Source organism: Emiliania huxleyi, assembly GCF_000372725.1.
Source record: "Emiliania huxleyi CCMP1516 unplaced genomic scaffold EMIHUscaffold_672, whole genome shotgun sequence".
Taxonomy (NCBI): Eukaryota; Haptophyta; order Isochrysidales; family Noelaerhabdaceae; genus Emiliania; species Emiliania huxleyi.
The window spans coordinates 1-10,624 of record NW_005196963.1 but is presented as its reverse complement, the minus strand read 5'-3'; the positions used below and the strand labels follow the sequence as shown (position 1 = coordinate 10,624).

Genomic DNA, 10,624 nt, shown 5'->3' with positions numbered 1-10,624 from the left:
CGGGGGGGGGGGGGGGGGGGCGCGGCTTGGCCAGCTGGTTTGCCCACAAAACTGGCTCGGCAAAGTGCCTCTCACGGGCAAAGCAGTTTGGGATCAGCGTTGGCAGGCCTCAACCACTATGGGCAGCTCGGGTACGATTCCGGCAGTGTCGTGGAAAATCTCAACGCCACCACAGCGCCGCTAGAGCTGTCAAACGTTACACCTTTGGGCCTAACAGTTGCGCTAGTGTTGGCTGAAATCCTCAACGTTGTTCAAGTGTTCTCCCCAGCCCAAGCTGTTACTGTTTGTTACTGTTGTTACTGGTGTTCAGTGGTCAGCAAGCAGAAAATGCCAAAAACCCCGGGGGTAAACCCCGAAAATACCCGGGGGTTTCCAGGTATTTTCGGGTATTACCCGCACTGGACGCTGGGATCGTCGTGGGTCACTGGTAGGCCTTCCTTATTGTTGTTCAGCTGGCCTATAACGTTAGCTACTGTTGTTGGGGAGCCCAACTGTTGTTCTGTTGTTACTGTTAACACTAGCAACTCTGTTCAGCTCTTCGTAACGTTTGACAGCTCTAAGCGCCGCTCTAGGCGGCTCTCGAGGTGAGCGTGGCAGAGTACCACAGCTGCGCCATGCTCTTCAACAATTCGGTGTGATGTTGCAAAACTAAGCGAGGGGGAGGGGGACAATCCTAGAGAAGAAAGATAGGAAACAGATAACCCATCTTGGGGATCGGAACGTATCGAAGGACGGCACGCCGCCACCACACAGGGATTGGGAGGACCGCGGCCGGAGATTTCTTTCTGCTCGCGGCGCCGACAGAGCGACCGCCCGCCCACAGCGCCTGGAGCGTACGACAAAAGCGTTTTTTGCACGCTCAGCGCAACCAGCACACGGGCAGGATCGCGCGCGCTGAGCGGGGCGCGGGCGGGCGATGATCTCCAACGTGCTGCTGATCAACCAGAAGGGCGAAGTGGTCATCTCGCGCATTTACCGCGAGGGCGCGAGCCAGAAGACGATCGACACCTTCCGCAACCAGGTGTGTGGCGTCTCGTGTGCGTCCGGCGGTGCGGACGCTCGCTCCAGAGCGCGCCGGCCTGGGGATCTATGCACCGGTGGCGCCTGGGTGGCGCGGGGGGGGCAGGGGATGTGCCCTGCTCGGCCTCTGAGATCGCGCAGAACCGCTCGCACGCTCGTGCGGGCGGCGGGTAGGGTATGTGTGAAGCACTCCGTGCGTGAGCACAGGGCGTATTGAATCGCAGCAGCAAAGGCTGCTGGTTTGTGTGACACGCCGCGCCTCTCGCGCGGTGAGTGCTGAGATACGCTGCGAGCTCGCTCGCTCGGGCGGCTGCAGGGCTAGAGCGACCCAGGCCGTGGCACAGGTCGCGTAGAGAGGACCGCACGCGCGTCCTCGCGGGCGGCCCTTGATGGAAGGTCGAGCACGCCGAGGCGAGGCGTGCTCGTGATGCCGAAGTCGCCGGCGCTGCAAGAGGCAGACGGTGCCCCCGCATGCTAGGTTGAGACTGAAGAGGCGAAGCTTCGGGAGTAAAGCGCGTAGCTGATTGCAGTAGACTCCAGACCCGGGGCAAGATAGTTGCTCCATCCGTATGTGGCGCATCGGGAGGCGAAGGATTTTCGATCGACGCATGCCGCCGTTCCAAAGTGGTGTCCACCTTAACAGGCTGCGCCGCTGCGCAACTGTGTGGGGCGTGGGGGAGGTCAAAGCAAGTCCATGAGGCATGCTGGACGTACGTTTTGGTATTTGGTAAGTAGTTGTGTTCCGGCGGATCCGAACGGGTCTCCGCCGTGAAACGAAGGCTCGAAGTACGAAGAGTATCAAGGCTCTCCGTGTGTGGCTCTGGGCCGCAGCCTTTTTCAGCCGAGCCGTTTTAATAGCACTGCCGGGCACGGTCGTACCTCGCGTGCCCTCTGTGCGAACAAAAAACGCGAACCGATGTGGGCGGCAGCTGGGACCCTCAAGACAATCCAAGAGAGAAAAATAACGAAAGAAAATGGACATCCCAACCTCCAAGTGCTCCAACCTAGCTAGGCCTAGGGCTGGGGGGCGAACAGACACGTCCCCACCTTTGCAGGATTTCTTGAGAGAGAGAGAGAGAGAGAGAGAGAGAGAGAGAGAGATTTTTAAGAGCCAACAATAAATCTGCACACACCTAGTGGCTTGGGCTCGGCAGCTCTGCGAGCTCTGGTCAACTCTAGCGGAATCCAGAGTCAGAGAAAGAGTCGGAAACGTACCTAACGTAGCCGAGGAAGTCGTCGAGGCGAGCGAGAATTTCGTTCGCGCGTTCGCGCGGCGTCGCTAGTAGAGCCGGTGCCGTGTGAGTCTTGGTCGGAGGAGAGGTCGTCGGAGGAGTGGTCGGACAGCCCGCCATTGTTTGAAAGAAAGAAAACAGACAACCCAAACGAGGGATGGGACGAGGACAGGGTCCCCACCTGCCCACGAGTAGGATTTTGGAAGGACGATCAGGGACACAGGGGAACGGGAGTGGGGAGCGCATCGCGACACGGAGGGTTCACCCACACGACAGGGTCCCAGGGATTCCCCTCTCGTATAGGACAAAGTTGCACCCGGCGGCACACGGGGGCAGGCTGCCCGCCATTGATTGTTTGTCGCGCCTGACTGTGAGCGAGAGATTTTAGAAAACCAACAAGAAATCACGGCTCTCACAGTGATTTGGGCTCGGCAGCTTGTCAGCCCTCAGCCGAAGCTGGGGCCGGTCCCGTAGCCGAGAGAGCCCGCGCCGATGAGTTCGACGCGGTCGCGGGGGGGCCTGCGGAGAGGCCAGCGAGGTGGCGATCGCTGTACTTCATGGCGCCCTCAAAGTGGGGCTGGCTGACTCGCCAGAGGTCGATATCTAGATACTCTGGACGACCCATAGGATGGCAACGAATGCCTGAAGGAGAGGGAGGCGAGGCCAGAGGCAGGCTCAGCTGCTCTCGGGTGATCTCACTTTGGTGGCTGAAGGACCCGATGGTCCTGTCACATTCGCGTCTCTTGTGTGACTGACTGACGCGGAGCTGCTGGCGAGAACCTTTCCGGCCGCGGCCGAGACGTGAAGGCGAGAGAGCGCGTGTTACGACAGCCGGCGGATGTGTGTGTACGTTCATGGGTTGAGTGTTGAGTCTTTTGGGGTCCCCCACGATTTCTTCTCTTCATCTTTTTATTAGCCTTTTTTTTGGCGCCGACGCGGGGGCGACTGCCGACTCCGACTGCGGGCAGTGCGGATCAGTGGTGGCGCTGTGGTGGCGTGGATGGGCTCTGGATCAAGCCGGGGGCGCTGCTGGCTAGCAAACGTGCCGAGCAGGTCACGTTTTCCGACTATTTCAGCATGATTCTCATCGACGATGGCGATGTGATGTCGCGGGGGGGGGGGGGGGGGCGCGGCTTGGCCAGCTGGTTTGCCCACAAAACTGGCTCGGCAAAGTGCCTCTCACGGGCAAAGCAGTTTGGGATCAGCGTTGGCAGGCCTCAACCACTATGGGCAGCTCGGGTACGATTCCGGCAGTGTCGTGGAAAATCTCAACGCCACCACAGCGCCGCTAGAGCTGTCAAACGTTACACCTTTGGGCCTAACAGTTGCGCTAGTGTTGGCTGAAATCCTCAACGTTGTTCAAGTGTTCTCCCCAGCCCAAGCTGTTACTGTTTGTTACTGTTGTTACTGACGTTACTGGTGTTCAGTGGTCAGCAAGCAGAAAATGCCAAAAACCCCGGGGGTAAACCCCGAAAATACCCGGGGGTTTCCAGGTATTTTCGGGTATTACCCGCACTGGACGCTGGGATCGTCGTGGGTCACTGGTAGGCCTTCCTTATTGTTGTTCAGCTGGCCTATAACGTTAGCTACTGTTGTTGGGGAGCCCAACTGTTGTTCTGTTGTTACTGTTAACACTAGCAACTCTGTTCAGCTCTTAACGTTTGACAGCTCTAAGCGCCGCTCTAGGCGGCTCTCGAGGTGAGCGTGGCAGAGTACCACAGCTGCGCCATGCTCTTCAACAACTCGGTGTGATGTTGCAAAACTAAGCGAGGGGGAGGGGGACAATCCTAGAGAAGAAAGATAGGAAACAGATAACCCATCTTGGGGATCGGAACGTATCGAAGGACGGCACGCCGCCACCACACAGGGATTGGGAGGACCGTTGCCGGAGATTTCTTTCTGCTCGCGGCGCCGACAGAGCGACCGCCCGCCCACAGCGCCTGGAGCGTACGACAAAAGCGTTTTTTGCACGCTCAGCGTAACCAGCACACGGGCAGGATCGCGCGCGCTGAGCGGGGCGCGGGCGGGCGATGATCTCCAACGTGCTGCTGATCAACCAGAAGGGCGAAGTGGTCATCTCGCGCATTTACCGCGAGGGCGCGAGCCAGAAGACGATCGACACCTTCCGCAACCAGGTGTGTGGCGTCTCGTGTGCGTCCGGCGGTGCGGACGCTCGCTCCAGAGCGCGCCGGCCTGGGGATCTATGCACCGGTGGCGCCTGGGTGGCGCGGGGGGGGCAGGGGATGTGCCCTGCGCAGCCAGAGATCGCGCAGAGCCTCTCACGCCAGTGTGCGTTGCTGCGAGCCGCGCCTTGACACGCGCGGCGCCCCGGCCCAGGTGATCGCCAGCAAGGAGGCCGGCAGGCTTCCGGTCAAGGTGCTCGACCACACCGCCTTCATGTTTATCAAGCACGGCAACATGTACGCTGTCGCCGTCTCTTCGGGCAACGCGCAGGCCGCGCTCGCCTTTCAGTTCCTGCACGAGCTGATCAAGGTGCTCAAGTCGTACTTTGGCGACTTTACGGAGGAGTCGGTGCGCAACAACTTCATCCTCATCTACGAGCTGCTCGACGAGGCGCGCGGACCGCGCCCCAGCCGGCCGTAGTTGGGCCTGGTTGCGGCTCCAGCCCTCTCTCACCGCGCCCTGCCCCGGCGCAGGTCCTCGACTACGGCTACCCGCAAAACACCTCGGACGACGTGCTCAAGATGTACATCACCCAGGAGGGCAACCGCAAGGCGATGCAGGACCGCGCCGGCGGCGCCTCCTCGGGCGTCACCATCCAGGCGACGGGCGCAATTAGCTGGCGCAAGGAGGGCATCAAGTACCGGAAGAACGAGCTCTTCATCGACGTGGTCGAGAACTGCAACCTGCTCATGTCGTCCAAGGGCACCATCCTCCGCAACGACGTCTCCGGCTGCATCATGGTCAAGTGCTACCTCTCGGGGCAGCCCGAGTGCAAGTTTGGGCTCAACGACAAGCTGCTGCTCGACAACGAGGCAAAGGCTGGCGCCCGTAGATGACTCGCGCCTCGGAGTTGGGGGCGGGGGCGTAGGGAGGCGGGGGTGGGGGCGACCGAAGCGGGCCTCGCGTGTTGCGGCGGCCGGGCAGGCTGGACTCTCCCTTGCCTGGCGAGGATATGGGCGCGACAGCCTCCTGCGCCGCCGCCCCGTAGGCCAAAAAGTCGAACCTGCGGCGGCCCGGCTCGGGCATCGACATCGACGACGTCTCCTTCCACCAGTGCGTCAAGCTCGGCAAGTTTGACATGGTGATTCGCCGCCCCAGCCCCGCCCGCGACCGCCCTTCAGACCGCGCGCGCCCCCTCGGCGGCGCTACCCGAGCGCCGCCACCCGGCCGCCGTCTCGACGCCGTCGGCGCGCCGCAGGACCGCACCATCTCGTTTGTGCCGCCCGACGGCGAGTTCCAGCTCATGTCGTACCGCATCACCGAGAACGTCAATTTGCCCTTCCGCGTGCTGCCCGTCGTCAAGGAGTTGGGTGCCGCGCCTGCTGAGGGCGCTCCCCGCTTTGCCCCGTGTAGCATCCGCAGCCGGCGCCTCCACGCCCCACAGGCCGGACGCGGCTCGAGATCAACATCAAGGTCAAGTCGATGTTCACCTTCAAGCTCTTCGCGACAAACGTGGTCATCAAGATCCCGTGCCCGAAGAACACCGCCATCGCGAACGTCAGCGCCGCTTCGGGCAAGTGCAAATACGAGCCAGAGCACGGGGGTGCGTTGTCGCTGCGGCGCGCGCCCTAGTCTGACCCCTCTCACCCGCGCGCTGCCTCGCGCCCTAGGCATCATCTGGAAGCTTCGGCGCTTCCCGGGGGACACCGAGTACTTCATGTCGGGCGAAGTCGAGATGATGCAGTCGGTGAGCGAAAAGGTGTGGAGTCGACCGCCGATCACCATGGATTTCCAGGTCCCCATGTTCGCCGCCTCGGGCCTGCACGTCCGCTTCTTGAAGGTCTTCGAGAAGTCGAACTACCAGACAATCAAATGGGTGCGATATATCACAAAGGCCGGCCAGTACCAGCACCGCATCTGAACGTCTCGACGACGCGGTTACGTGGGGGCGCGGCGTTGCCGCGTCGCCCATCGCGGCTCGGTAGAATCTCTCACACTGCTCTCGTACGTTCACTAGTTGGTGTGAGGTGTCTGAAAATACACGAACACACGTGAGTTGACACGACATGCGAGTCGGCGGGCGCCGACAGCGACACCACTTTGGTCTTTGCACAGTGTGTGTGTCTGCTATTACCTATTAGCCTAAAGCGTTTAAAGGGTGTGGTGTGTGGACCCTGTGGACTGTGAGTTGTCAAAGGAGAGGAAATCGGGGGAGCGACCCACCTCGCCACAGACGGTCCCGCGCCTCGCCGCTAAGACGGGTACACGACCGCGGCTCGTGTGCGTGTACCCGTCTTTGTCCGGAGTGAAAAGTCCAACGCGCTCGTCGGTGACGGTGTCCTCCAACCTGCGCCACGCTCGGCGAACCTCGTTCCTCGACAGCGCCTTCGGTGGCATGCATCTCTTTGCGACAGAAGCCTGGAGAGCAGCTCCTCTGCTGCTCACACACTCTGCACAGTTGACACAGCCTACTGTGCGGCTGCCACAGCTGTGACAGCGATGGGCTCGCCCTCACTGGCCCTCAGTCACTTGTGCTGCGGCTTGTGTGAGCGACACTGCTCGGCGACTGCCGGCACACTGTGAGACCATGGGTGTGAGGTGAAACCACGCTACCAGCGCTTGGTCACATCGGCCCCGAGGTCAGATCCTTCTACTCTGTTGATGACAAGACTTGTCTACTCGCTGGAGCCGAGCAGGAGGGCCCAGCGCACAACCCCCCTGGTCAACTCAGGGTCCACACCCGTATAGGGTCTATAGTGTATAGAGCGCTCGCGCGCTCTATCCCTCTCAAATCGATCTAAAACTAAATCCCCTCTAATCTCTAGACTCATCCCTCTCGTTTTTTGCTCTGAGGAAGAGAGAACTCGCGAGACCTCTCTGCGCCTCGCCCTTGTGGTTTGTGGTTGTGCGTGCACAAGGGCGAGCTCTAAAGGTAAAAGCCGTACCGTGCACTTGTGGAGCACTTGGAGTGCAGTCTGTCAGTAACCGCACGCCCAGGGCCGGGGAGCTAAGAAGCGCCCCAGAGGCCGGACGATTGGCATCGGGTTATGGGCTAGAGCCTAGAGAGCCCCTTAGCCCTGGGGGGTGCGCGGTCGCAGGGCCATAACACGGGTCTCCGAGGGTTGGCTCTGCGCTCCAGGTTTCCCCTAGCAGCGGAAGGCCCCCTCTACTCGGAGCTAGTGGACACGACACCACACTAGCTAGTGATACGAGAATACGTACCGCCCCCACACGCAACTACTCGACGATAATACGAGAATACGCAGCAGCGAGACGCCACCCTATAATTTAACAGCGAGGTAAAGTTCGGCGGCTATGATAAACCGAAAGTTGTCGTAAAACGCGGGCGAAAGCAAAGCAGAGGGCGGGCGCTTTTGCCGCAGCGATGGCCGCAGTCTGTCGAGCAGCTTCATGCGCCGCGGGGTTGACCAACAGCCGCGCCGCTCGAGCCTCCCGTGCCACGCGCGGCGACAGCCCACACTACATTAGCTCTAAGTAGTGTGGGGCGACACGGCGACACGCACCCTGGCACGCACCCCGCGCGCCAGTCAGCGCACTGGTAGTACTGCACCAGCCAGCACGGCGTGGAGCAATGTATTGAGGGCATTATACTGGGCGCCAGCCAGCATGCCTCAGCACAGAGCGAGAGAGCATGCTGCGCACCCTGACGCAGCGTCAGCTCGCCTCCAATCAGGCTCTCTCACCGCCGCACAGCGGTCCACGAGCACCCGCAGCTGTGTGCTCAACGCTCAAGCTCTGGAGCCTCCCCTCATTGTCGGTAGCTTTGCGCAGTGCAGTGTCGAGTGCAGTGTGCGAGCAGCGCAGCGCCAGGCGACCCGTGGCACGCCCCGGGCGGCTGTGAGACGGAGGCCCGCCGAGCGAGTGCGAGCTGCATCGGCGGCCATGTCTCCCGCAGCCGCGAGCGAGCAGCTCAAAGAGGCAGCATCGCGCATTTTTCAGATGGCGTTTCCTACGTGTGCGGCCAGTGCCAGCTGTGAGGCACTGTGCCTCGCGCCTTGCGCTGCTGGAAGGAAGCTCTCGGTAGCTGCCTAAGCGTCCGGAGTGGAGCCGTCGAGAGCGCGGCCATTGATCCGAGACGCTTCCTGTGAAGGCCGGCTTGTGGAAGCAGCACCACACCTGTGCATCCGACACCGTCCATGTAACATGCGAGACAGAGGAGGGCTCGTAGCGAGCGGGCCGCCAGCAGCAACGCCGCGCGGGCGGCCAAGCTCTTTTCACAGCGCGAAGTGTGAACAGCTCCACGAATACGTCATCCCGACTCATGAAAGCGCGAGGTTCTTGAGCCTTCACGGAGGTTTCGTGTTCATTTTTTTGCTGGATTGCGCGGGATTTCTTGCCTTCAAGCCGCTTGCTCTCGATTGCTCTCCAGCCGACTGGCTGACAATGGAGCTCCACCTCTCCGGCGAACGCAAGTACTTGTCCCTCGCGAGCATCCGCGCCGCGCCGCCGCGGGTGATCTCCGACAAATGAGGTTCTGGTTTCTTTTTTCTCATCGAGAAATGCTCGCGTCGTCTCGCCTCTCGCTGTTGGCGCTCGTGGTGGTGGCCTCGTGCCACGGTGCGATCGCCCGGCCTCCTCGCGTGGCGCTGCTCCGTCTTCGCGGCGGCATCGAGGCCACCTGGACGCCCAATGGTGAGGCCCCGGCTCCCTTTTCCACGCGCGCGCGGCAGCAGATGGGCATGGACCCGGGCGCCATGGCCGGTGGCGCACAGCCCGGGCCAGGAGGCGGCGGCTCGAGATTGGGGCTGAGCATGGCTGCCGTGATTTACCTGTGCAACAACTGGACCATTGCCGTCGCGCTCCGGGCGCTGCTGATGAAGCTGCTGGCGCCGCTCCTGAAAGCCCTCGGTTCGAGGAGGCAGGCCGCGGCGCAGCAGGCGCAGGCCGCGGCGAAGAAGCAGGCCCTGGCGGCGCGCAAGGCGCGGCTCAAAGCCGCCGCCGCGCGGAAAACCCAGGCTGCCAAGGATGACGAAGAGGAATGACGAGGGAGGAGTGGGAGGCGACAGTCGCGCGAGTCCCACTGCAGAGCCAGCCACGCTGGCCACTGGCCGCGACATCCGAGAGCGGCGACTGGCGTCGTCGTGGGCGGGGTCCGGCGTGGCTCTTGGGCGCCAGTGTCTCGTATCTCTCGAGCCGAGAGGTTCTCATAGAGGACTGGATCAGGAACTCGCGGGCCGCACGCGCCCCCATACCGTAGAGGCATAGCCAACGCCATACCGCACTGTTAACAGAAGAGAGCAGGCGCGCCCGAGAGCAGGCGCCCCGCTCGTTTAGACCTTTTTGCGATAAATCACCCGCCCGGGGCACTGTGTACTCCCTTCCCGTGTCCACCGCCACGAGGCGCCACCCAGCAAGACTGCCTCATTGCCGCAAGGCTTGCAGGTGTGTCGCAGCTCAGGTATGAGGTCCCTGGCTACGGGACGGCGACCTTCGACCTGAAGCACGAGAAGGCCGCGGGCGACCGCGAGCCGGTGCAGGCGGCGGAGCGCTCGTTCATCGAGCGCACCGCGCCGCGGAAGGAGGAGCTGACGGAGGAGCAGAAGGATGCTCGGGCCGCGGCTCGCAGGGCCAAAAAGGCCCGGCAGAAGGCGAACAAGGCGGAGAAGGCTGCGGCGGCGGCTGCGAGCGAGGCTGAGCGTGCGGACTACCCGCACGCGCAGCTGCGCGAGAACGTCGAGTTCGTCATGGACGGCCTGGAGGCTGCGACGCAGGCGGCGCGCAACCCAGCGGGGTCCAATATTCAGGTCGCCTACTCGCTGCCTCCCGAGGGGGGCAGCGGGTTCGGCGACCTGGTGTACGCCACGGTCCCTCTGGGCTCCGTGGCGACCAAGGTCGCCCGGGACTGGCTCGCCAACGAGCTCTACGAGCCGTCCCGGGGCGGCAAAATTGATGCGGCCTGCAGGGACCGAAAGGTCGCCGACCTGATCACGGCTGCCGGCGCCTCGGCGCCGGCCGACGCCGTGTTCGGCGGCAGGTTCGCGACGGGCGAGACGCCCCGCTCGACGACCTCCGCCTCCGAGGCGGACGAGGGCGACGGCGCCGGCGGCGATGGCGGGACCGGCTTCGACCTGTTCGGGCCGGACCCCACCCCCATGGAGGACCTTTGAGGCCCTCCCCAGTCTCACCCCACCTTACCTCTGCCCCCCCCTCCCCCCATCCCTCTGCCTCCCATAGGGCAGGATAGCACTAGCATATGCGCCTAGTGCGCACACTGGGCCCACATAGAT

The 10,624-nt window shown here is 62.5% G+C and overlaps 1 protein-coding gene across 1 annotated transcript; it reads left to right on the top strand.

The window, feature by feature from the left end:
- Positions 1-4,172: 4,172 nt before the first annotated feature.
- Apm2-2 (Apm2, medium subunit of the adaptin 2 complex) lies at positions 4,173-6,428 on the top strand. Its single transcript, XM_005762519.1, has 7 exons — positions 4,173-4,387; positions 4,590-4,826; positions 4,910-5,254; positions 5,425-5,517; positions 5,635-5,746; positions 5,821-5,979; positions 6,047-6,428. The coding sequence occupies exons 1-7, from the start codon at positions 4,283-4,285 to the stop codon at positions 6,295-6,297; spliced, it is 1,302 nt and encodes a 433-aa protein (XP_005762576.1). The 5' UTR covers positions 4,173-4,282; the 3' UTR covers positions 6,298-6,428.
- The last annotated feature ends 4,196 nt before the right edge of the window (positions 6,429-10,624 follow it).

Excerpts from the sequence above, each read along its gene's own strand:
- Apm2-2 (XM_005762519.1), top strand. The coding sequence starts at position 4,283 with ATGATCTCCAACGTGCTGCTGATCAACCAGAAGGGCGAAGTGGTCATC. Across the intron at positions 5,747-5,820 it reads GCCCGTCGTCAAGGAGTTGG|GCCGGACGCGGCTCGAGATC; the intron begins GTGCCGCGCCTG and ends CACGCCCCACAG. Across the intron at positions 5,980-6,046 it reads ATACGAGCCAGAGCACGGGG|GCATCATCTGGAAGCTTCGG; the intron begins GTGCGTTGTCGC and ends CTCGCGCCCTAG.